The following is a 27126-nucleotide window of genomic DNA, read 5'->3' as shown; positions in this document are numbered from 1 at the left end:
ATTTGGATGCAAACAACGAAATTTTATTATGTTTTCCGTTTCAAGCATTCACTTCGTAAAAAAGGTGAAGGTTATTTTGTGAACGCCTACATCCCTTTTGACGATTTTCTGTTACTTTCTTACGTTTTTTTATGCTCTGGAAGCAAGAATAAGAAATTTGGTAAGAATGATGCTACAAGCAGTTTGGCAATAACGAGCAACTGCTGATTGGCGAATACATTTTTCAACATATTTGAATGAGGAATTAAAATTTAAAAAAACTATAAATTTGCGTAATTCTTGGCTGGTTCCTCATTTCTAACGTACATACATCCGCCATTATTTCTTGATTGGACCTCGGTTGTATTGGTCCCTTGTTCAGGCAAAAACGATGTTTCACAGAGCGATTCTTCAATTCTGGGCGGAAGCGGATTCGTTTCTTGTGGAGGCACAGTGCAGTCAGTAAGCTGTACAACGTGAATAGAAAACCCTTCAGCCTCGTTGTCGATCCAACCGGAATGAAATCGAATGTCAACATGGAAGCTATCGAAAGGAACGTTTCCTATTCAAAATAGTCAATTATTAATTGCAACAGATGATGAACAACAGCCATATTAAAAAATTGTACATACTTGTTTGACCCGATAGGACTCCACAGTACCGAATGTTGTTTATTTCTAAATAGTCCTCTCGGCATTCGGTATCAACTGCTTCAGGTAAATAGAAGAAGACGAACTTCAGCTGCAATTCACAAACATCCTAAAGGTATATGCTTCATTTAGTTGCACGTTAGTTAATTGATCTATCTAATAGAATGGATTTTTGTGGGCCTTTTAAGTGGACGGAGCCCGTAATATCACGAAAGTTAATCCTGTTCTAGCTTTACGAAATAAAGTGTTTTTGTGTACACCTTTGATCTTCGGATGACACTGTAACTGCAGTCCTGGCCAGGATCATAACGCTGAGGAAATTGCGGAGAAATTATGAGGAAGCTGGATTCACTATAAGTTTCAGTACGACAGACAGAAACTGGTGGAGGTGTAGTGGGAGGACCTGAACACGCACAATCCATGTAAAAATAAAAAATTTTAGTCGATAAGCGAGTTTCAAGTATCAAATATGTACTCTCGATTCTACCAGAAATACTTGTAGCGTTTGTAAAATATCAACTATTAATCATTTTGCTCTTTTCAGTTCAGCGAATTATCATTTTCCAAATATCGCACAAGCTAAAATTACCGATGGTTCCTCGTTATGTAAATTTATCGTTAATTCTCATATGTGTAACAAAATGCTTCGGACAGCTCCCTTCCTCTGTTGACTATAGGGCTGGTTATAAAAAAAGATCAGCTTACGTGGAGAAGTAACCTGTCGATCCAGCTGTAATATGCTGATGTTGAAGCCTGTCTGTTGAACGGATCCATCCGAATGGAAGAGAATCTCGAATGGGTTGTCGCTTGGAAATGGCACTCGAAGCCGTAAACCTGTCTGATCACCACAGTATCTTCTTCCATCGATTTCCAGGTAATCGTAGACGCAGTCTGTCCCGTTTTGCAAATCAAAGGCAGCAAAGTAAATTTCCAATTCATCAACAATCTGTACAAAAAGAAAACAGAAATAAAATAAAGATAAAGTAAAGGAAACTTTGATTTGAGATCAAATTTTGGATAGTGTAAGTAAGAATTATACTTCTACGTAATACGTTGAAACCTTTGGATGACCTAGAATTCATAAATAACAAAGAAGGCAGTGGAATAGTGAAGAAAACATCTGTGAAATTCATACAAATCATCAACAAGGAGCCACCCATCATTTGTGTACGGCATTCATGTGCAATGAATCACCCTTTTGTCGCTAATGCCCAACACTATAATGCAGAACAATCTTGTCGTAGGGATACCATCTTAATTATGTCCCATGTCAATGCACTCGCTTCAGCTAATAGAACAATCGTTGTTGGTTCATCTTTCTTATCGTGTTAGGACCAGAGCCGTCACACATAAAGGACCCTTTCCCAGGTAACGTAGTGGCCTTAACGTCATCCTTACGTATACCGGTAACCAGTGACTGTAATTAACTACTTAAACCGAATTAAACTCAGAGCTTGCAAGAAAAATTAGCAAGCGCACCGTGTGGGGATCTTTAAAGATAATCCTTTAATAGGTTGTTGTCTACTTTCAAAATAGTATGTTGCTAAGCAGTTTTTACCAGTGACCATTTTTCAATCGTGTAGATGCAATCGAGATTTTTCAAGTAAGGCAATGGATAGTTGACGCTTGTGATGGTGTTCTCTCGGTCGCTAAACACGCGATCGCAAGTAACACCGGGTGGTGTTGTGTTCGGTGAATTTGTGGTCGAAAAACCTTCACAGGGTAGCATTCGAAAACGAAATTTAAAACCTCTTTCGCTTCCCGTCGCATCCGTAACAAACTGCAGACTGATGGACGATTGTGAAACAAAAGAAATCCTTACTATAACGGAAAATGCATTGCATTAAAAAGTTTGTAAGTAAAGCTTTCACTGTTTAAAAATTTGTAAAGAATAATAATGGAAAAAGCAAACAAAAAAAACAAAAACTCACATCTCTGATCGATCAAGGAAGAACTACAATATCGGTTGCCACCAATGATTAGAGCGTCTTTCGAACATCCTTTGCTCTGCTCTAACAGGAAATCCTGAAAATATAATTCAAGCACGCAGAAGCTATCGTTCGCGGGGAAGAACCTTTCCACGTTATTCAAATGTTGCAAAGTACCAGTTTTTAGAATTGCCTGCTTGATCCTGTTTATTTGCGATAGAATTCAAAAATACCTGATCTCACAAGAAAGGTTGGGTCCGTAGTTTTGTGGGTAGTTCACTGATTGAAACTGCCCTTCCGGGGTGTTGAACGTCGCGTCGCAATACGTGAAAGATGGTGTGGTCAATGGAGGAGGTGTTTGCGTTGGAGTCGGGTGGGTTATAGGCGATTCAGATGTATACGTTGGTGGGAAATATGGAGGATAAGGTCTGGGTGTAGGGTACTTTGAAAGAATTTTATGTTGCGGTGATATTGGAGAAGGAGCGGGGTTTATTCTAGGATATTTAATAACTAAGCCAGAAGGAGGTGAAGCGGTGAAACTTGGCCGTGGAGCGTAAGGAACCGGAAAAGGTACCGTGAAAGATACGTGGGGTCGAAATGGGCGCTGCTCAGACGTCTTCAAAGAACCAGGGTTATAAAAGGAGTTCAGTGGACAAGGAATTTGCCTTCCAATGATGTAAAAGCCACGAAATTGATGAGCGGAGTCTGAGCGAAACTCGATTGTAACATCTTGGCCCTGGAACTTGTTTGCTGCGACGAGCACTGAAAATTTGTGTGCATAAATTACTGTTCTAGGCTATTTCTAATTTTTTGCACGAGGGTTTGCAGAATCGATTATCTTGATAATTCAAAAATAAAATACAATTATACTTAACTTAACTCTGCCTATCTTACATTTGCGAGGGCGGTGAAAACCGCAATATCTCCGGTCACCGATGCGAAGCCAATCCTTGGAGCAATCGACCGTTGGCTCCAAGTAAAAATCACGAATTTCAAATTCTAATGAGCAAACATTGTATGTCTTCTTGAAGACATATAAGCAGCGGATATTTTCAGGATAATGCTGCGGATACAAGGGGCTCTTCAAAGAAAACAATTGGTTTTGGACGACCGCATTACACAAAACTTGTGGCCGCGAGTTGAAGTTCGATAGACGAGGCTGCAGGGAATTTTGGTTTGTTGGCTCGTTGGATTTAGGCAGATTAAAGTCGAATTTTTTAATATTTCTTGAAGGATAAGTTTTACGTTGGTCAGGTCGAAACGATGCAGTGCGCAAGGGGTGATGCCATTTCATGTGCAGTTCTGGCGTAAGCGAGGTGAACGTCTGACCTACTCCAACATATTTTGCCGTGTTATTTATGTCGTAGCTCCATTTTACGTCAAAGATAGGGTGTCCACCTGTTAAGTTAGAGAAACTATCGTATAGTTCATCTGAATCGTTTTCGTATTGTTCCGGTTTTTGCTAATTGTATTAGAGAGAATGACAGAACAAATGCGGAAGATACTCCTTTCGTCCCAACTTTCACTTAGTATCAGCATACCCACCATACAGGTGTGACTCTTGAAGCTACAATATTTACTCAAGCAATTTGACGTGGATGACATCAATCAAAATATCTTAGTGGACACATGAACTAACAATTGCCAGACGGTTTCAAAACGCGCTATATTATTGGTGGAAAACATACCAAATGAATTTTCGAACCAAAGCAAGCGCTAAACCTTTTAGAGCTGAAGGGATAAAAAAAAACAATTGCGTATTTAAAATTCTTACCTTTAACAGATTGGAACCCTGTAAGACTATGTGGTAGGATGAAGGCAATCCACAAATATAACTGCTGCTGAGAGTACAAATACATTGTTCGTACAGGTACACTGTTGGGTCAGGACTGTGAAGTCTTTCAGAGAGCAGACCATATATGAACGAGGCCTGAACAAGCTGCTATTCCGTCACAAAGCAGCAGTTTCTTCGACTTCGTTAGACACCACTGGGTCGAACTGGCTTAATAATCTACGTTAAAACTTTGCCGAGAAAGCGGTTCCGGACCGAACGTTATTTATTTTGGTAATTCAAAGCGGATGTTTGAAGCGGTATACTCTGTGGGCGTCGGCGTTTCTCGGGAAGCATTTCTTTAAACATCCATGTCGATGTGACCTAATGACCTACAGCGCATTCACATTTAACGATTCCGTGGCAAATAGCGAGGCTTACACGTAGCCGACTATATAAGTAATAACTGATATCTTAATTGCCAGAAATGCAGATTGAAACCGGAAACTGATTTCTCGAACGATTTATAACCGCCAGGAGTAAAATACACAGGAATGCTTACCCAGAGCTCACAGGCAAATGGGCTATTTTTTCAGCTAACTTAACACTTGCTAAGAACGCAACGTTTTTGCGTAAAAAAAAACTATGTAATGTGTCGCTACGTGTCCACTACCGCGTAATGATGAGTTAATTTACATGTTTCGTTCATATTCAGAGCAGCAAATAAGAAGAATAAGATTTTTGAAAACCTAGATAACAATTCTTTTTTTTAACTTTCCCCGCCATTATATTAATAAATACACATTAGTTTGTTAAACCAGTCACACAGGTGTCAGAAACAGCAGTTTTCTTAACAATCGCGCTGAATAATGGTATTCCTACTTCGGCAAATTTCATGGTATCATCAGTTTGAATTTCAGCTTAGAATTTATTTCCTTAGCTGACTAGGAATTAAAGGTACTAGAGACCCGCCACATAAATTGAATTGTTACTGTTGATGGTTGTTATAAAGGTGTTTCGTATCAAATTGATTTTATAACCAAGCAACGCAATACAGAAAATTGGAATGTTTTTTTTTTATTCCTGCTAACGCCTAGCCATGAGGTAAAAGAATACATTTATGTTCTGTATCTATTAAATTGGTGAATTTAGTAGGCTAATGCTTTGGCTCTGAAGATGAAGCGGAAGAGTTGTCCTACGACGATGCTCGTTTAAAGACTCTTCGCGATCGATACCACTAGTCTGTTTAGATGACTCAAAATTACTTCGCAAATACGTACAAGATACAGGTATGAATCGTCAAAGCAAGAACTGGGTAGCTTTTTAGTCGATTGGAGTTGGAGTTCTCGGTACGATACGATTCTATTAGGCTGTGGAGCGTCTATTTTTCTGCCAATGGTCGTTCAAGTGGGCTTCTTGGTACAATCGTATTGATACACTGTATTAAGAAAAGAACATACGAAAAAGACAAAAATAAAATTCTCAAAATGATTTAGTGGCTTTTTGGATCTATTCGCTATTTAATGCTGTCAACGTCCGGTAATGGTTTTTACAGCTTTTTTCGTTTTTGTGGTTACTACGTTTATTTATCAATATTTGAAGATTGAACATACAAGTAAACAAATTTCTTTTTAAAGTAAACATAACATTCACCAAACAAACATGCTAAAAGTGTTCTGATGGTCTGCAGAGCTAACTATGATCGAGTTCCCCTTCTGGCCATTTGGAATGCACATTTAATCTACACGGATATTCTTATGGATAGCTGGCTTAATCTCATAGACATAGCTCATAATCTGCTGGATTACAAGCTCTTTGTTGGAAGCCATGCAACGGTTAATGACATCTAGTTTCATCTTCATGTCCTTGTCAATCTTGGCTGCCACATCATCTCGAGATCCCAAATGCTATGACAAAAATGTGACAGTTAGCAAATTTCTACAAATAATATTATATATTATGTACCTTTGATTCAAATTCCTTGAACTGCTTTTCTCTTTCAAGGCGATAGGCTTCAATTTCTGATTGAGCTTCTTCTTTGGCTTGCTTGAGTCTGCGTGCTTTCCCTAGTATCAAATTGAAAAATACCAAGAAATTAAGTTACGGTGAAGGTATTTACAGAAAATCCACCAGTGCTAATTATAAGTTTGTGTGAGAGAATATGGAACCAAAACATATTTATTGATCATTCAATGATGTAATCAGCCAATTGATTTCAATGGTTTGGAATCATTTAAAATAAATCATTTAAAATAAACTTATGAGATGAAGGTAAGAAAACTTTTCATAAGCAAACATTGGCAAATAAACATATCAACAACTTCACGTTTACTATTAAAATGAAACCAGCAACATTTGACTTTCTTCCGTTTTTTTTTTTTTTTTTTAAGAATTACGAAAAATGACGGCTCGAAAATGTACTTACTTTTCCTGGCTTCAGCAACTTTATCTGCAGCTTTTTTTTCGGCAGCTAATAGTTGTTGGATACCTTGGGTTTGACTAGCCATTTTGATGCTAGAATGAAGCTAAGTTACTGTTGAAAATTTTAGAAGAACGGAAAGTATGAACTTGCTTCCTTTGGCTGACACGAATCTTTGATAGCTAGTTCTTGTGTGTACAATCTCGTGACTTCCTGTCATATGACTGGATTTCGGCAAAGCGTTCGTTTTGACTCTTCGTCTGTCTTCTGGACGCTAGATGTCGCAGATGGAATTGTTTCTGCCCACAACTATAACTCGGCCCTGTGTCCGGTTGGGTCGTGCAGTAAGGTCCTCCGTCTTAAGAGCTGGATCCGGTGCGTAACGGTTCTTTGTTTTTTTGTACTCATTAACCACCCGGGTTTCACGTGGGTAATGCAATATAGACACCGGCTCCGTTTCCCAGTTTGCATGAGTTTTTCCCCGATTATAACGGGTTTTGCCTTGAAATCTAGCGAGTATCCTTTTGCTACCAGATGGCACAGGTAGAAGTCATTATCCAGGCAACACATTCGTTTTGCTACGCCTTCTTTTTCCAACTAGGTGTCATTCAAGCCACTAGTTTTCTTGTATTTTGGAAAATAGTATACTTGGATCACCCATGGACCACTACTTTTAGCGGTGACCGTAGGTAACCTGGTTTTTTTGCGAACAGCGGCCCAGTCTTACCCCCGACACGCCAGCGCACCAAGTAGGGATTGGCACTGCGTGAATCGGCTAGCTTTTTGGACGATTTACTGGGTTGTATCAGTTTTCCATGCGGTTCGTCCAGTTCACTGTTCGTCCACTTTTTTTCACACATGGGCAAACAGAGCCAAACTCGTTCCGAGACTAGTTCCTAAACCCGGTTCCCGGACTAGGTTAGACCGTATAATAGCCCGATTGCCCTAACTTCTAGAAAATTTATTATTGTTGAAATCTCTTGTGATACGTAGAACTTTTGTCTTTGGGTGGCAAGAACAGAAAGAACCCAGCAACAGTTGGTCAGCCCTATTGCCATGTCAGGCTGACATGACAGTAAGATACAAAATGGCTATTGCCATGTCAGGCCTATATGCGGGGACATGGTGGCTCCGCCCCCCATTGGTTAAGATAGTGACGGACATATTAGGTTAAATCAGATTATTATGATTATTATGGTTATTTTATAACCTAACCTAACCTAACCTAACCTAACCTAACCTAACCTAACCTAACCTAACCTAACCTAACCTAACCTAACCTAACCTAACCTAACCTAACCTATCCTAACCTAACCTAACCTAACCTATCCTAACCTATCCTAACCTAACCTAACCTAACCTAACCTAACCTAACCAAATCTAACCTAACTTAACCTAATTTAACCTAATATGTCTGTGACTATCTTAACCAATGGGGGGCGGAGCCACCATGCCCCCGCACATAGGCCTGACATGGCAATAGCCATTTTGTATCTTACTGCCATGTCAGCCTGACATGGCAATAGATTTTACGGCAACAGTTCAAGCTTTTTTTTTTGTTATAGGAGTAACAAATTCTATTTTTGAGGACAAAAGAAGTAGAGCGCCAGTATCGACCTTTTAAAGAGTGAAAGTAGTCTACGATTCAGTGATCAGCACCAAACTGGCCGAATCATTCAGAATTTGATTCTTATTAAAGCAGTCAAAATCAAGGATTCCACCGAGTCAAAATCAAGGATTCCACCGAATCAAAATCAGGCAAACCGTGACTGACGATTCAAAAATAACAAACCTATAAGCAGTGACCAAAATAAGAACAAAAAATCAAAATCAAAGACAAAAATCGTATTTTCGCCCAGCCCCGCCTCAGTTGATGAAGTAGTCCCCAGATTAGCTTTTTCAGGGCAGAGACTTCGAAAACAGTCAATCGCCATTACTAACATAATAAGAGAAAAATATTTTACATCTAAGACTGACAGAAAAATCTATCAGCTGTTATGCGATTTTACTGAACAACTAACCAGTTAGCTATATCAACTGACGTAGCTGTAGAGTTGTTCCAGATGCTGAGTTTCTGGATTTAAAAAGTGTGCCTGGCATCTGGGCGAAACAGGGAGGAAATTTAACGTGGGAGTGATAAGGTGAGAGAGAAAAATTTAAAAAATAACTTACTGTGCCCCACCACGGCCTTTTTAAGTCGGGTCGAATACGCCGGTGAAAGCAAAGCAGAGTCGATTCCTACTACAAAACACTTTTGGTTTTTGAAAATCAACTGCCCATATCGATTCGAATTCATTCAGTGAAAAAATTGAGAAATAACAATCAAACATCATTTTTGAAAAATTGACGAAATAAGAAATCATTGATAATTTATTCGAATCATGCTTTAAATCACAACTCTTTGGCCGATCACTGATTTTAAGTATGCTTTTTTAAATAGCTAGAAAAAACCTCGACTACAAAAACCTTACCAAAAATCAAGGCGTAAGATAAGTTTTAATTTCAGCATTTGTTTAGCATTGTTTTTAATTGACTGGAAATTAATTTTGTTCAAAAATAGAGAAATAAAAAATATTTTTCAAAATTGATTGAAATTAAAGATAAAAATCGTTCAACAATTGATAGGAACCAAGATATAATCCGACTTAATAAGGTTACAGCAGCATGCACTCTATCCCGAATTTCTAAGAAAGAGGATTTTATTCAAATGAAGTAACCAAATAGGTGATAATTTGGTAGTAATTATTTTTTATAAATAAAGATGCCGTAATCTGTTGAATATTTCTGGCGCAGTCGACAAAGGCTAGCGGTTCATCGTTTGTTCATTTTTGAAGTGACACGGAAGACGTTAAATAACGTGTAAAAGATTCAAGAGAGATGCAAGAAAAACTTACGATGAGATGGTTACAATTAGCAGCCGTACACAGTGGTCGAATTCAAAATAAACGGTAAAGCCGACCAAGGGGTGAATAATAATGTATAAAAGGAGGGCTTTGAAAATTACATAGCACAAAAGCTAAACATTTTATTGCGGAAAGACTAAATTTTCCCATGGTTGGATTGGTAAAAATGCACGCCGAAAAATATCAGGACATCAAAGGTGTAAGTAGAATAACTCCCAAAATCCAACTGCAGCTTATGCTGGATGCTGTGCTACTGTACACTGAAAAGAAAGTTAACAGTTGTAACGATGCACTTAATTTAAGTCTGATCTTTGAAAAAATTTACTTTTTAATTAGCAATTTTGGTTTTTGCGGAGATGTAGTTGGAAGAGCTTGGATTACTTTTAGAGAATACTGTAATATAACCCCCAGTCGATGGTACCTTGACCCAGTAATCGTAGAATCCTCAAACGAATGTCGTCCTGAACAGATACATTTTGAAAAAAAAAAAATGCTTATTCTTGCAAAACAATTGAGGTTAATCAATTAACTTGAATATGACAGAGCCAAAGAAATCAGCAGGAGCCGTCTAGATGCAAGTTACACTCCTTTTGATGCTGTTGTTATCTGTATGAGTTATAGTATTCTGTGTACGTCAACGAAGAGAACATAGATAAAATTAAAACATAGCCGTAGTAATTGTAACTGAGTTTAAGCGTACGTTAACTCCTACAGGGCGGCTCAGTAGTTCCCCTTCAGTTGGTATGCCAAATGGCCCGATTGGTCCAGCATCATCAGGTTTACAAGGGTCGAAAGCCATATGTAACCTACCAGATAATAATTAAAACGTTAGCGGAAATAGGTGACAAGCAAGCAGTTTAAGCAATGCGCCTTTGAAAGAATAAGACGAGATATTCCTTAACTTAATACTGATACTTCATCCTTGGACGACCGTTAGCCACGAATAGAACACATACCACTAGATTAATTACTTCGATGTTGTTTACTTTAAAATCTAGCTTACCTGGGATGGCCTTGTTTCATAAAGGCATGGCTTGGTACTTGGCTCAGACGCTTCGTGCACAGGAGTCATGGTAGCGCACGACTACAGGAGGTTTCCATCCGAATGCGCTTCCAGGGCGGAAACATAGCACAGCAATTGCACTATAGCTAAAAGCTTCAAATTACTATAGAAATTCATGCTGATTGGTATTGTTTTCTCGTACTATTGGCTAGAAAGAATGACTGAAGCATAACATTTCTTGCGCTTAACATCGCACATCTTGTGTAGAAATAATCAGACGATTAAGGAACAAGCGTAGCATTGTTAGAGAGCTATAGTTTACCTAAGTTGATGATGTGGCAGTAAAATGAGGAGCTTTCTTAGGAAATGATATTTCTAAAGCATGGAGTTCAGGAGAACACAAACGACAGTTGTTTTTCCGCTTATATGCTATCGAGGTGACTCACGAGAGAAATGTTATAGTTGATAGATGAATCCGTTCCGTTGTTTCAGCAGTTAGCCATCCTGTACTTTGACAAGAGAGCATTTGCACGTAGACCACGCGAATGTTTAACCAATTAGTTACACAATTGGCAGAGTTACTACAGATAGAGAATAAAAGTGTCCCTTCAGACTATATACAAAAGATGCAGATTTAATACATCAAAAGGTATATGAAATATTTCGGATGACGGCATAACTTTTGTGCATGATAAAACCGGAGATTTCTACCAATATGCTATATCTTCTGCAGCACAAAGAAGAAACTATCCGACATATGAAATCTCTTGCATCGATACATACCGATACGAAAAATAACTTGAAAGATACGACCACAGAAAAAGTTTCTTTATGTCTTCACTTCAATATGTTAAAATTTATTTAAAAGTTAGTAACTATTAAAAAAAGGTAAAAATTTCAATGGGAATGGAACCCTAGACTACAAATGATCTATTACCCTGCGTGTACCTATTACCTTGTGTTCATGTGTGAATGACCTAATGATTATTTGCATGTATGTCTGTGTTTTTTATTACCATCTTGTTCTAGGCATTGCAACATAAGGTGATTGTCGTCATTCTATATTTTACACGAGACAATCCAGGTGTAGAAATGCCATACTTCTTAAAGCTATTCCCATTTATTCCTCTTTAAAAAAATTATTTTTGTTTTTCTTTTGACTAGCATTATGATCATTTACGGCAAGATTGGTTGTGCTAATTGTTATGAAAACATTTTGTTCAAGGCACTGCAAGCTGTACAGCACAAGTTTATGCATCTTGCCCAAGGCATGATCAATACCTAGCCATGTTGCTAGGGAATGTGATATGGAGGTCTGGGCAACCTTACAGCGTGATGTTATTAAGGTGACAATGCAGCCTAGTTCAGTAGTTCATGAGATGCTTTTACTTTTCTTGAATCAGTTTTTCTGAATTAAAAAATCAGTATTGCACAAACTTAACATTACAACATACAATTATTTTTTACAAGTTTTCGCAGAACCATTCATTCTATAAAGTTGAAGTTAAATCAACTATACACATTCGAAGGAACCAACCACCACAGCCTTCTAGGCCGAACCCAATGAACTCTCATTTACCGGAGCTTACTTCGTGTCGTGTTCTCCGACAGTGCAGAACAATTCTTTTACTTCAACTCTTGTCTCATTCTCGTGAAATCTGATGGTACGACTGGCAGTAGATGGAAATGGAGACAGCTTCCCGGATGACATACATTTTACTAGGTGGAAAAATATTTTTTCGGATCGTAACATCTTGTTGATGGCTCCCCAAACTGGTGAAAGGCAGGCATAGCTTTTCGGCTGATTGTCAGTGCCCTTTTTTTGGTGCTTGATTGGTACCTTTGGAGATTTTCTTGAGTTTCATCCATTGGTTCTATAGCTGGACACCCTGCTAGGGGCTCCATATCTAGACCTACCGTTTACGGAAATTCCACGGATGTCGTAAACTCCGTCTGTTCACGTTCATCACACGATGTTGCGTGTGCGTGCTACAAAAGCCCTGCGAAATCAATTCGAAGGCTTTCACTTGTTTCAACAGATTTAGGGATAAATAAGGTGCAGTTACTTCTCTAAATGGTGGTGAAGATAGTCATAGGCACTTGATGCAGGCATGCCAAACTGATTTGTTTCTGTTGGCGTCCTTTAATTGTCCGGAAGCGTTTTCTTAGATCTTAAAGGATGCTTTTCACTCCGGCGTGTTTTAGTGAGAGATGTCTGTCTTGGATGCTCAAATTTACGACTGGGTGGCAAGTTGGCTATAGGATGGCCGGTTCAATATCTCTGTTTCTCAGTATAACTCGACCCTTCTTGTCACTCGGATTAAACGGCTCTGTAAACTGTGTCAGACGCACCACCAAAGACATGGATCTCTGCCGATTGTATGATTCTTTTCGAGTAGCCCATTCAACGGGGTATTTTTAATTTGGGAGGCTCGTTCCACACAGTCATAACTAATATCAATGTTTTTCGTATTTCTGGTGACGCTTCGATATTCGATTATCTTTCGATTTCGGCTTCTTATAAGCTTTTGGCAGATTATTTTTAGCTCGAGTGATGTGGGTACTAAGAATCCAATGGGATCAAACACTCTTCCAGATATTCTTAAAATGATGATGGATGATTCGATGGTGGGACAGATAAGTACCAAACGTGTGGGGTCCTTCATGCTCTAAGTCTGCTTTGTAATTTTGTTGATCCAATCGCTAGATGGCGACAGCGTTCAGTTTTGGCAGTGGTATCAAAGATAGGGTGTGTCTGCTCGCGTATAGAGTTCAATTATTCTAATTGTTCTCTGAATTAAATTAAATTGCAAAAAAAATTTTATTTTTAAAAAGACATTTATTTATTGTAAACCATCAAGTCTTACAATTGTTGGTAGAGATCGATGAGATCGTTCGGATCTGCATTGATCAACAAAATATCCTCTTCCTCTAAATCTACCTTCTCGCTTTCCTTTTCCACGGAATTTAAACTTTCAGCCTTGGCGGGTAGTACCGCGGTCAGGCAGTGGGTTGGGGCATCTAAGGGGTGTTCCGGTCGCAGCACCGGGGTCAGGTCATGGTGTGACGTATCCAATTGGTTTTCCCACTCTCGTTCACGAGTTCCTTCTTGTTTTGATTGCTTAGGGAAGTCCCTGATCAATGGCCTCCCTCTTCCCTGAGGATTCCAAACAGGTATCGGTTTCGGGTCCCTTTTCAGGTCAGGTTTCGAGTTGGTTAACCCATTTAGAGCCGGTGCAATTCTGGATCCGTTCTCTTCCTTTTCCGGACTAGATTGGCTTGGAAAGTACCCCATGTCGCAGGTATATTTTGGCGTCATGGCCTCCGTGATCTGCGCCAGGGGTTGAAATTTAACGGCTATTGGTAGCAGTGTATGGAGAAGACGCGTGGTCTCCTGGGGTCGGTTCGGGGCTGACTCTTCCGTCTCATTTGCGACTGAGGCAAGGCAGTTCAATTGGTACATTTGGCGTCTACCTTCCGGTGTGTTCCGGAATTGCCTTGGTAAGTGTGCTCCTGTCCAAGGCCTTTCCAGGCCCGCCCGCCTCCTCTTCGCCCGCTTGATTTTCTCCGAATCTCTCATTTTAGAAGATATGGAGGAGCCCCTTATGGTATTCCACTAAAGCAAAGAAGAGTAGGAGATAAGTGGGAGAGCATAATTCTTAATAAAAAAGGGCGAGTAAGTTTATTGTTAAACGAAAAAATTTTGTTTTCAAAAATTAAATTGACAGCTGCACGCGGCAAGTGGTTGATGTTTAACGCAAGAAGGAAAAAAGGATGAGAAACGAGAAAATATTAATGGTCACCGACCATGCAACAAAATCATGAAAATGAACCCTCACGTGAAGACGCAAACAATTTAGAAAATTAATTAACCAATTGATGATATCAATTAGTTGATTTAATTAATTCATTGAAAAAATTAAAGAATTACGGAGAATTGAAGAGTCTCCAATAAGAATTTTAAGCAAAACATGACTAATAAAGTTGATATGGACGACCAAATTAATGGTCGCCGACCAGGTGGTCAACGCTAACAAATGAAAAATGAGGAAGAAAAAAGCTAAAAAACATATTTCCCACCACGCTGAGTTTTCTACTCCTGTTTGAGATTCCTAAAAATTTTCTTGCCAGCCCTACAATCACTAAGGTTTTCAATAGGGAAATGCAAAATAAAAGGGAAAGAAACAAAAATCTTGCTCCCCGTCTGCAATGCACGTAGGTACTACGCACGTGGTTCTTAAAGTAAAAGGATGGAAAAAAACCCTGTCCACGGACATGTAACAATAGCTTACCTTAAGACAAATTGAACTTAAGATAAGAAATAAGGTTTCAAATGACCATGAAGGATTTGTCAGGCCCGTGATCTAATATACCTTGAATAAGGAATTAAAACGTTGAAGATTCACGGGAAGAAAACACTGGGTCGTTAGTTAATAACTGTGCTGAGTGGATTTTGTGACTAAATGCCCCTTGCCCTTTCCTGAAAGACGTCCGATAGACCTAGGGCGGGTCTTAATACACGAAAAAGATTACAGTGGTGGCCCCCTGTCGAGGGCCACTCAAATCAAACATATAGAAAGACGGCTGAGCAGCGTTGTCGGTCGACCATATCAGGTTGTTTGCTGTTGGGACGACTACGAATTCCCAACGCTTCTCCTGCGCTTTCTTCACAGGCTGCAATTTTGTTTCTCTTCGGACTAGCTATTGCATTTTGGTCATTGTAATAATATCAGCAACTTAAACCATTCTAGGAATTACTTCGGTAACGTATGTGATTTACCGGTTTTTAATTTATTGTTTCATCTTGGTTATGTGAGTAATTAAAACTGATCGGCCAGCAAAATGTCTTAAGATACCGATATTTTCTATTCAATGCTATTAGCTTTAAGTTTGCCTATTAGAAAGTAAACAACTTGACTACATGAATTCGTCAACACTCAAACAGTTATTGATAAAACCCTAGCATTTTCGTATCGCAGAGAGGATGGACAAGAATGAGCAGGGCGTTCACATGGCCTGCTTTTTTTCCATTGAAGCCACAAATGTGTAGGTTTAAAGAGCATCATAGTGCCCAGTGAGTCCCACGTAACGTTGATATGCCCCAAAACCAGTACCACAAAACATGCCAAACCAGTTAAATGTAAATGCGTATGTTGAATTATATATTTCTCAGAGGTACTTCTAAAGCCAAAAGAAGTTGGCTTTAGGTAACTAAGTAAAATGGTAGGTAAAAAAGTTCCTGTAGTTAGGTAAGAAAAAGTGAGATGGCGGACCAGTTCAAATGATTTGATGGTACGTACTAGTGTTGGATACATTCCATGTTGCGGCTTCTTGCACTTTTTATTTTTACTTGATACATTGCGTACTAAGACTATAGTATATACGCTTAATGGCAACTATTAGATAAGCATCCATAAAATAAAATAAGACGTACGTTCTTTACTGCTCAATAATACAAAATGGTGTCGACATGACTTGGAATGGTAATCCACAGATTATAATCAATATTTTTTATGTGCTCACCTTTGCGAGAAGAGGTAGAAAATGATTCATCTTCAGTGCAAGATGTAACGGAAATTTTGTTAGTAGTCTAGGCCTATACGAAAGATGAGCTTGACAATTTTTGCATATTTTTTAAGTCTACGTATGTCGAACCTTGGGCAAAATAGTCAGTAATGTTTTGTATTTCAAAGGAGTTAATATGCAGAAGTGGACTTTAAAAAGGCCTTGGGGTGAGAAGTAACTAACATCGTGATTGTTCATTCATCTAGAGGAATACCGCCACTATCTTACTGGGAATAAAACAAAATCTCGTAATCGCACGTTCGAGCTCAGTCAAATAAACAATACAACAGAGTTTTACCAGACAACCGTACCTATAAAGAGACTCTTTTTCCTTAACTTTTTTCTTTGAATTATTTGTTTTGTTGTTTGCTTCTTTGTTTAGCGATAGAAAACCACGTTTGTTAAAGAATCTTCATCTGCTAATGATTTTGTCATTTGCATTCAGATTTTTAATTGCCTTCTTAAGCGATGACAAAAGACTTTCGGTGGCGTTCGTCTCCCCGAATCAATTCAACAATGAAAGGAACATCAATATTTATGCTGATGGTCCTTGTTCGCAACGTGCATAAAATTTATGGGGTTTAAAGTGGTCGCTCCGCAGTACGGCCAAGACTGGAACCAACCATTAAAAAAGAAATAATGTAACATAAAATTTAATTGGTTTTCTATATATTCTGTTGGTCCTCTGCTTCTCTATTTGCATCGAATTCAACATATTACTGTTAATGTCGATTTTACTTTTATTGTCATGCAAACTATCGATTTCGAACTCATAAATTTTTTGCCAGATACGGATATTAGGGTCCAGTAGCTGTGGCAAGACGACCCTTTTGAGCTGCCTTATATAGGCAGTCGCATATTAAACAACGGAGACATATTCGCCTTCGGTTACAAGCCCGGCTAAGAAGAGAGCGAAATACCCCATCCACTGGTTAGCTGCATGCTACGATAATTTGCATTGCACAGGTGCTTTACCATTATAGGGATGCTGCATAATTTTGTTCGTACCCACAGTTTAAAAACAGATTTCTTCAATGCCCAACCGGAGTTTCTATCCAAGTTCCTGGACCTTCCACCGGGCGAGCTTTACATAAAAACGCTGAACGGTGGTCAACATTGACGAATTTCCTTTGCCCCGTCTTCCAGTTTCACGAACCTGAAGTGTTAATTTTAGACGAACCGACTGTTCGTGTTGATCCGTTACTTAGACGAAGGTATCTCGGAGAAAAATTGTTGTCCTTATTGTTTTGTCACTTCTCATCTTCAATGTTGCTTTGGAAAGATGTAAACAACAACACAGTCTGCGAGTATTGGAATTTATCTATTCGTATTGAACTGCCACGTGTGTATTAGACATTTTAATTTCCCCAGACATAAAACTAAAGACAATCAAGGAAAAGTACTTAATCTAGGTTCAGTAATAGCAAAACAGCAATAGGGCTAGTTAATTTCGGGTGTGGTATAAAGTTTGAGTAGTCTGAACGCTGCACGCGTGTAGGGTAACAGGTAATAATGAACATCAAGGTAACAAGTAACCAAGCAATTCTTAATGACAATCTCGATCAAAAAAAAATTCATATCGTGTCCTAAGCATGTTTGCAGTGCTAATGCACGTTGCGCGCCAAACATGGGCTATGTCGAGGTTGATAGCTTTGTTCGAGCTAACTTTTGGTCTTTCAAAACAATTTATTTCAACGAATTCGCAATTGAAAACGAAAACTTTCTAACAGAGCAGTCTTGGACTGAAGCTGCTTAAAATTTTAACTAAGATCCTGTTAATCGAACATGATCAGCTATTTTGATTAGTGACTGCATTTGACACTTTCTTCAGTGCTCATCCCTCCGTTTTCATCCAATATCCAGCATGTTTTTGCGTCCGCACATCATTCAAGGATTTACTTTTCTCGTTTCACAACATGCTCCCACAACTAATCATCACCCAACACCAACGCAACAACTCAGTTTCAAGAAGAACTACATCAAATATGTGCTTCAAACAAACAAGTTTGCAAGATAGTCTCCGTGATATATTTACACGTTCTTACACCGGAAGCCGCAGAGGCGTAAGACATAAAACACATGGCTTTATATTATTTATTAAACTAAGATTTCATTAACCTAATAGACCTTGTAGCCTTTCCCGTTGAAAGGGATGTGGACAGGAGCAACTGGGAGCTCGTAGACGTGGACGGGAGCAATGGGCAAGTGATCACCTTTGGGTTGGAATCCAGCATCATCAGCAGTCCACGTCAAGGTGAATTTCTGTCCTTCAGGAGAAACCCAGTAAGACGACCCCTTGTTAGTGTTGCCTAGGACTTCACCGTACGATTCTTTTCCATAAGAGTCGTAGGTGACTCCTTGTATTTTCTTCTGGACCTGAGACTGTTCCCGAGTTGTGTAGTCAGACTGAGCATAGCTATGGGTAAAGAGAATTGAATTTTTTTTAATATGGATATTTTAAATCTCTATGTTTGTGAATATAAGACATGAAAAGCAGTAACCTCCATTGGCTGCTGCCATCGAGGTTGCGCTCGTCAGATTGGCTGGTGATGGTGATATCAAAGTATTTGTTATCCTTGTTATAGCTGGGGGTAGGATAGGCTGGTGCGGGGTACTTTGGTGCCGGGTAGTTTGAGGCAGGATAGCTGGAATCTTTGTATTCTGGCTTGTAGCTGGATGGAACGGCTGCAACAACAGCCAAAAATGCGACGACAAAGAACTATCGGAAAATACCGTCATTTGTTAAAAGTCCTGTTTTTTTCGGGTTGGAAGATTGAGGGATGAAATGCCTTACCAGCTTCATGTTGCGCTAGGTTGGATTGGTAAACAACTGATGGTTTTTGTTCTCCATTCTTGGGCTTTTATAGTCAGGGGAGTGTTACGTAACATGCAGTCGAGCTTTCGGTTAACCTAGTTGTTTCGACTACTAGCTTTCCTTCAAGCAGTTTAGATTTGGGGCGTTGTACGAAACATTCTGCACTCTCACTTTTCGCACTAACCATTTTATAAATTGTGTTTCTTTTTTGGGATAAATCCCTCTACCAGACCGTCTACATTTTCAGATTTAGATAGTTCAGCCCAATAGTCTAAATTTATTTATAAACCGTATATAAGCACCGAGTTTGTAAGAACTGAGAAATTAATTTCCTCCCACTCCTTCAAGGTGAACAACTTTGCGGGTTGCTAATTGCTCATTTAGCAACAGTTGAAATATGAGCACAAGCATGCGGACACCAAAGGACGGTGAACATCGTTTTTTAAAGTAGGTCAATAAATGAAACAGAAGCAACACGCCCTGTCATACCGGCTACATAAGCCCGTTTGAAGGTGATTCAAAACATCAGTTGTTCAATTCATCAAGAGTATTCAACATGGAACTTGTAAACGGCATTTCTTTTGCTTTTTTCGACTTACAGTTTCATCGCTTATTGAAAAGTTTCGATTTCTTTTCATATAGTTTGTCATCGCCGTTGTTTTGGCTGTTGCTGCCGCTGCGCCTTCCAGTTATAAGCCGGAATACCAAGCTACCAGCTATACTACCCCAAGCTACCCTGTACCAGCCTACCCCGAACCAGTCTACCCTACTCCCAGCTACAATAAGGATAACAAATACGTTGATATCACCATTACCAGCCAATCTGACGAGCGCAACATTGATGGCAGCAGCCAGTGGAGGTTAACACATTTCATGTCTCATATTCAGGAACATATGATTTTAAAATATTCATATGAAAAAAAATTCAATTCTCTTTACCCATAGCTATGCTCAGTCTGACTACACAACTCATGAGGAGTCACAGGTACAGAAGAAGATGCAAGGAGTCACCTACGATTCTTATGGATAGAATCGTACGGTGAAGTCCAAGGCAACATCAACAAGGGATCCTCTTACTGGGTTTCTCCTGAAGGACAGAAATTCACCTTGACGTGGACTGCTGATGATGCTGGATTCCAACCCAAAGGTGATCACTTGCCCATTGCTCCCGTCCACGTCTACGAGCTCCCAGTTGCTCCTGTCAACGAATATGAACTCCCAGTTGCCCCTGCTTTCCCTTACGCGCGCACTGGACTCGGCTATTAAAATATAAGCATTTCGTTAGAGATGTCTGGCTGATGCGAACTATTAAGGGCTAACTTATTGATTTTCAAATAAAACGGATGGAAACTGAATACTTTTTTTTTACATTTAATTGTATAGCAGACTATAATAAGTTTCCTTGAAAGCGTCGAACTATTCGTGCATTATCCACTTACAGAGTCGAATGTTCCATCAGGTATAACAGTTTCCACGTCTGCAATCTTCCGCATCAATAACTGGCTAAGCCTTAGGTGTACGTAGCGCGAATTTTTTTATTTAAAAATCATGCCGTTTTTGTACAGGAATGCTAAAAGCATTTTTAAAATGTCTCTTCCATAAGGGTTTACTCCTTGTTTTCCCTGATTTCTGGTCAGATTTGGAAGCGATACTTTGAAAAAGTATCGGTATCGCGATACCGATACTTCCATTTTCGAAAAACTTATCGCGATACTACTTTCAAGTATCGCACGCGATACCGATACCGCTAGTTTTCCTTTCTCAACGCCATCTATGAGTGAAATTTATTCCAAAATTCTTTTTCGATAGATGGCGTTAATCAACATTTGAGCTATCGTAGTTTTATTGGGACTTACGCTTTTTTTATCAGTTGACCAACAAAATATAAATACAATAATATTTTGCATTTGTTTTATTGTTTCTTTTTATTGTAAATCCTTGTTTACTTTTAAAAACAATATTTTCTCAAAATTTGCATCAGAATGACGATTCTTCGTTGGACGAAAAATGTTTCCGCCAACGCTGAAAAGCCTTTCGACTGAGGCCGACGAAGGCAGTGGTGCGTAGTATTTAATAAACATCGATTTTATTGAAGAGTAAAAAAATATACATCCTGTCAACAAATATTCATTCCACATCATTCATTATCACACCATTCCATATCATTCCACATTCCAAATGTAGGAGATTTCTAATTGACACTTGTTTGTAGAAGAAAAAATTCTGAACTGACAGTAACAATGTAAGGACACGGAATCGGCTGCAGCAGAAGACGCGCTGTGAGGGCTGGAAGATTCTCATTTTTAAGTTATAGTAGAACAATCTGTTCGCAGAAATAGTAGTCAGATTTTTGGCTCCTAGATGGCGCCACATATTAAAAGTATCGGCATCGCAACTCAAAGTTATGATCCGATACCGGTAACAATACTTTAAAAAAAAATATCGCGGTACCAGTACCGGTAGTATCTCGATACATTTTGATATCGCGATAGTCCAACCCTGTCTCTGGTTAATAGGGCAACAGGAAATGGGAAGGTAGCCGGTGAAATAGGACTGAAACGAAATAGGACCGGAGAAATAGGACTGGGAGAAATAGGACTTACTTTTAATAACTTTTACGACAGTCCTATTTCTCCATGGCATCAGTCTTATTTCTCCTCAGCATTAGTCCTTTTTCATTTACTTTGTTCCAGTAGGAACGATTAGCCTCCAATCCGATAGGCAACTTTGCGTAAGAGCGTCGGCTTATATTGTTAAGAGCTTTCCAGCTCGGCTTTATTTTCCTGACTAACAGTGTCATAACATAACAAAATCATAACGGTACTCGCCATAATTCAACACACAAAGGTACTCGCCATAATGCATTTACACAACGTTACTCGCCATAATTTCAACTTATACATTTCTCACTTAATAACTAATAATGTTAAGATTAGATAAGCATACCGAGTTGGAGATCGTTTCCGTTTTACACTCACAGATTAACTCTAACATACACACAACGTTAGACGAACCAAACGTGAATGAACACCACAACAGCTCATTGCGTCTTCTTCTTCTCTCTCCTACGTTTGCTCTACATTTCTTTTGAAAACCAATGGCAATCGACGAGATGACGAAGAAGTAAACGTTCGCAGCTCGTTACACGGCCTCTCCTGATTCGTTTTTTCTCTCAAGAAAACCGAAAAACATTAAAATACAAACAAATATTCTGGTTTTGACATACAAAAACTTGTAAGGAATAGATGAGTAGACAATGAAGTATATCGGCGACGATTTTTTTTCCCTCTCGGTAGAATAGGATTTTTTTTTTCTTTTATTTCAGTTTCTTTGGTTTAAGGCCCTCCAATCCCCTTCTTGTGGTGTTCTAAAGATTCGTAACTGATTAATATGAGCTGAAAAACGTCGCCATTCCCTTTTTTTCCTCGCAGCGGGGATATCTTCTACAAGATACGTTACTGGAGAGCGTCGACACGCTATTTGAAAAGGTCCAATGTATTTAGGTAGTAAATTTTGTGTCAGATGAAGTGAACGTATTGTTCGGGCAACTAATACGAGATCTCCAATTTGGAAACCCCTCGGTTTCCATTTCTTGTCATAACGCTTCTTGACGTTAGCTTGGTTAATTATAAGCTTCTGCTGTACCTTTCGTCGGAAGCGGGTCACTTGTTGAAGGAATGAGCTATGGGTTTCTGCAGTTTTTAGAGGCCAGGGAATTTTCGTTGGAGTGGAAACTCTGGTTTTCTCCCGTACAGCATTTCAAAAGGCGTTGTTTCCGTATTTGTTTGTTTAGCGGTATTAATGGCCAGCGTAGCATTTGGAATTTTCAAATCCCAGTCAGTATGCTTTGAATTAACAAAAGCTTTGAATGCTTCTACCAAAGATCGGTTAGCAAGTTCTACCTGTCCATTGGATTGTTGATGTTCAGTCGTTATGATAGAATGTTGAATCCCCCACTCTTCTAGTTTTTGTTGAAGGCTTTTCGCCCTAAATCCAGCACCCTGGTCAGTAATTATTCTTCGGGGATAACTGTGGTTTGCAATTAATTCGTTCTGGAGAAACTTTTCTATCAAAGTTGCCGATACAGTTTTTACGGGTTTTGCTATGACCCATTTAGAAAGGTAGTCAATAGCTACAAGAATGTAACGATTTCCAGTGTTGGTTTCCTTGAAAGGGCCGATATGATCGAGTCCAACAAGAGTGAAAATGGTAGTCGGTGGTGATATGGGTTGAAGCTCACCTATGGCGCTGGGTAATTTTTTATTCTTTTGACAGAATGCGCAAGCAGCAACGTAAGCTTTAACACTAAGCGAAAGATCCGGCCACCAATACCTTTCACTAATTTTGGCTTTGGTTTTGAAAACCCCAAAGTGGCCGCTATCTGGAGAGTCGTGATTAGCTCTTAAGATTTCTCGTCGCAAATTCGAAGGGACGACAAATTGAGCTTGAGTTCCAGGGATTTTGCTAAATCGGTATAAAACCCCGCCTATGAGGGCGAAATTTTATAATTTGAGGAGCGGTTCCTGGATAGTTTCATCTCCTTGTTGCCACATGGCTAACTCTTCCTTGGAATAATGTTGGTAACTGCAAACCGACATTGGTTCTCCTGGTTCTCCTTTTTCTGTTATTTGGTCAGTTTTTTTTCGATGTGATACTGGCTTAACTTGTGAAGAGGAAAGTTGAAAATTTAAGTTCCCCTTTGTGGATTCAGTGTCAACCGGATGGCGGGAAAGGGCGTCAGCTACCCTGTTTTCAGTTCCCTTCAAATGAGTGATTGTGAAATCAAATTCTTGTAGTTGAAGCACCCAGCGGGCTAGTTTTCCCCTTATATCTTTCTTTTGGGCTAACCATCGTACTACATTGTTGTCGGTCTTGACACGGAAGGGTTGACCGTAAAGAAAATGTCTAAACTTCGCCAATGCCCACACAAGTGCTAGACATTCCAATTTGTTGGAATGATAATTGGATTCAGCAGGTGACAATCTTCGGCTTATGTATGACACTGGGTGTAAGATGTTATTGTTTTCCTGCATCAGTACGGCACCTAATCCGACGCCACTGGCATCGACATGTACCTCAAACGTACCTCCATCAATGGGATGACTGAGTAACGGAGTATTTAGTAGACTCACTTTGATGTTTTGGAAGGCTAGTTCTTGTTCTCTGCCCCAAGTCCAGGTAGTATTTTTCCGTAGTAGGTTGTAAAGGGGTGTAACCATGGAAGCAAAATTATTGACAAATCGTTGATAGTACGAAATTATTCCCAGAAAACTTCGTAAATTGGTTAGCCTTCTGGTCGGTGCATCATGCTTTGGCGATGGATAGTTGGCGATTGCGGATAGCTTATCGGGATCTGGCCTCAGCCCTTTTGCGGTGACCTGATGCCCTAAACAAACAATTTCACTCCGTGCGAACGTACATTTATCAAGATTCACGGTCAGCTGTGCTGCATCAAGGGCTTTAAACACCTTTTCTAATTTGCTGTTATGTTCGTCGAAGGTTTTCCCATACACCACAAGGTCGTCAAGATAAACTAGACAAACGTCCCATTTTAATCCAGTCAAAACACAATCCATCATTCGCTGGAATGTGGCGGGTGCGTTGCAAAGTCCGAAAGGAAGCCTTTTACTTTCGTAAAGTCCATCAGGCGTAATAAATGCAGTTTTTGGTTGACTGTTGTAACAGTTTCACTGGATTTATTTATTCGTAGACAGGTTACAGCTTTACACGACAGCACTACACGACAACAGCACTAACACAGCTTACAGCTACACAGACTTACTACACTGGACTGCCCCTTTAGCCGGCCGCAGACGGGCTCTTAAGGCCTCTGACATCCGGCCAGATTGGCAAAGTCCATTGACATCGCACATTTAGGCCACTTAGCATCTGATGCTAAGCGCCAAAGTACATTGGCGCTACATCCCCCCCCCCCTCCTACCTACAGAAACGGGTTCCTAGGGAATGATATAAAGAATGCCCATGCTTCACTAGTAGATTCTAAATGGCTAACACATACAGGCCATACTCACTACTTTAACATAGGGCAAAGTAACTGAAATTTAACGGAGACAATCACTCCACTGCATGCGGGCCGGGCTCGCCTTGATCTTCATCTCTTGACTCCCGCACCTGCCTAAGACGATCCACCAATAGGGTATCCACGTGACTGCTCAGCCTCCGATACTCGAACCATAGGTACACCAGCAGCGGCACCGGGAACAGGCATCCGATTAACCATTCGAAAGGATAGCGCTTGGCGTTCCCTTCTTCTTCCCACTGGCGCCGCAGACGTTCCACTGCTTTCAGATGTGAGCTCGCTCCTGCTAGGTCTATCCGCGTAGGCGTTCGAAGGGCGGCTGGCGCTTCCTCCATGATGGGGCTCTTTACCACCGGTTGCGATTGCTCCAGGACTGGTGCTAGTAGGCCGCTCAGCATCCCGGCGGCCTCCTCATCGATGACACTCGTCACATTCACCGGTAACATTTGTCTAAAGCTTGCTTGTAGGACCCAATCGTCCGACGTTGCCGAACACAATCTTGGAATTTTTATTACTCCCGCTGCCGGCAGCACTTCCGGTAGGCCTATTCCCCCTATTCTTTTCCCAGGACACTGAAGCACTATGGTTACATTATTTTTTCCCGCGTAACCCCATTTTCTTCCTCCAATGTAAAACAGGTCAATACCGGTCCACTTTTTACTGTCTAAACGGCAGTTCCTCTGAATCCCTTCCGGCTCCTGCAGAAAGACTGCCGCTGCGCAGCTCTTCATCCTCCCTTTCCGATCGATAGGCTTCAGGAAAGGGCATACACTGCCCATGTAGGGTGCACATTTTCGGGCCACGTCGACGTTGAACTCGACGAACAGTTGACGGTCTGGCGATAATCCCAAGTATGGAGCCAAACCTTCGTAGGAGTTGGATACTGACTCCTCTTTGCTGGATGCTACTGGCATGGGAAACACACTGTAGATCTGCAAGGCGTAATTGAATTCGAACACCGGCAGATGAATAAACAATCGAACGTTCCCACTCACAAGCGCCGCCTCCACCCTGGCTTCCTGGTACGCTCTCCAGCCATCTCCTCCTTGTAATGCTGGTGTTAGTCCCCAGCCTTGGGGCAAAGCTTGTCGAACCGAATCCAGCGCTTGAGCCAGTACATTCGGAGGACAAAGGAGTGGTGACAATCTCCTTATAGCTGCATCCGCTAGGCCGGTTTGCCAACCGTGTAGGACTTCGGCCGTCCAGTCCAGCGCTCTATTTGCTTTCTCCACAGACCTTGTTACTTTTTGCAGGAACAGTAACTCTCGAGCCAGGTGAGTCCAGCTATCATTGAAGACCTTCCTCAGCTGTGCCTGTTCTCGACGCATCTGCCCCGCCACTGCCATGAGAGCACTGATTTCCGACTCATGCTCCGCCAGGTGTCCCATAGTCACATTTAACAAGGTCGCTTGCTCCTGGAGCAGGTGCACCACCTCCAGACCCCTCTTGTCGAATGACTCGAGCTTCGAGTGCACGGCTTCCAAGTCCTTCGTCGTGGCGGTTCCAAAGAGCCAGTTAAGAAGCTGGCCGCCCCCGTCGATCAATCCGCGCTTCCGCCGGGTTCCGTCGCCTTTCAAAGCTCGTTCTAGTTCTCGGAATTCCCGCCTCCGACGCTCCGCTCTTGCCTTGATTTCAGCCAAATCAAGCGCTGGACCTTCCAAAAACGGTTTTACTTCCATAGGGAAATTCCCCGTTACCGCTTTGCCGAAGGCACTCGACATATCGTCTATCCAAGCGGTAACCAATTTAATTACCTGCTCCGCCCGCTTGGTGGGCACGTCGTAAATGACAACCCATTCTGAGTCGCTCAGTGCCAAAGTACCCTCGGGGTGAAACACTGCTCCCTCGGTAACAACGAATTTTCCCTTCATTTCGTTCCCTTGAACCAATTGGCCTACGACACAGACCAATGTAAAGAACAGCATGTTCTTCATCCATCCGGGTGCCCGTTTCTTCCTGGTAGGACGACCCGTCGGTGCTTCCGCCGCCGAGTCCATTGCGGAACCTCCTTCGTCTTGTAGGCCTTCGTCCAGTTCGGCGATCGGCTCCAATG

At 40.6% G+C, this 27126-nt stretch overlaps 3 protein-coding genes and 2 pseudogenes across 3 annotated transcripts; 1 reads left to right on the top strand and 4 right to left on the bottom strand.

Moving 5' to 3' along the window:
• Window positions 1-47: 47 nt before the first annotated feature.
• LOC130696707 (cubilin-like) lies at window positions 48-4458 on the bottom strand. The gene is made up of 9 exons (XM_057519800.1): window positions 4332-4458; window positions 3452-3955; window positions 2791-3319; window positions 2561-2703; window positions 2188-2450; window positions 1335-1575; window positions 890-1032; window positions 612-738; window positions 48-541 (listed from the first exon to the last, which is right to left on the bottom strand). The coding sequence occupies exons 1-9, from the start codon at window positions 4414-4416 to the stop codon at window positions 261-263; spliced, it is 2316 nt and encodes a 771-aa protein (XP_057375783.1). The 5' UTR covers window positions 4417-4458; the 3' UTR covers window positions 48-260.
• A 1426-nt stretch (window positions 4459-5884) lies between these two features.
• Window positions 5885-6962, bottom strand: LOC130696534 (V-type proton ATPase subunit G-like). The gene is made up of 3 exons (XM_057519612.2): window positions 6754-6962; window positions 6294-6394; window positions 5885-6235 (listed from the first exon to the last, which is right to left on the bottom strand). Exons 1-3 carry the CDS (start codon window positions 6833-6835, stop codon window positions 6065-6067), a joined length of 354 nt encoding a protein of 117 aa, XP_057375595.1. The 5' UTR covers window positions 6836-6962; the 3' UTR covers window positions 5885-6064.
• A 3016-nt stretch (window positions 6963-9978) lies between these two features.
• LOC130697024 (uncharacterized) lies at window positions 9979-10830 on the bottom strand (annotated as a pseudogene).
• A 7506-nt stretch (window positions 10831-18336) lies between these two features.
• On the bottom strand, window positions 18337-19021 carry LOC130696532 (endocuticle structural glycoprotein SgAbd-3-like). Its single transcript, XM_059495393.1, has 3 exons — window positions 19013-19021; window positions 18720-18937; window positions 18337-18634 (listed from the first exon to the last, which is right to left on the bottom strand). The coding sequence occupies exons 1-3, from the start codon at window positions 19019-19021 to the stop codon at window positions 18337-18339; spliced, it is 525 nt and encodes a 174-aa protein (XP_059351376.1).
• Window positions 19022-19589: 568 nt separating this feature from the next.
• LOC130696531 (endocuticle structural glycoprotein SgAbd-3-like) lies at window positions 19590-20299 on the top strand (annotated as a pseudogene).
• The last annotated feature ends 6827 nt before the right edge of the window (window positions 20300-27126 follow it).

Source organism: Daphnia carinata, chromosome 5 (genome assembly GCF_022539665.2).
Source record: "Daphnia carinata strain CSIRO-1 chromosome 5, CSIRO_AGI_Dcar_HiC_V3, whole genome shotgun sequence".
Lineage (NCBI taxonomy): Eukaryota > Metazoa > Arthropoda > Branchiopoda > Diplostraca > Daphniidae > Daphnia > Daphnia carinata.
Note: the sequence above shows the minus strand (reverse complement) of the source record. Positions and strands in the feature narration are given on the sequence as shown.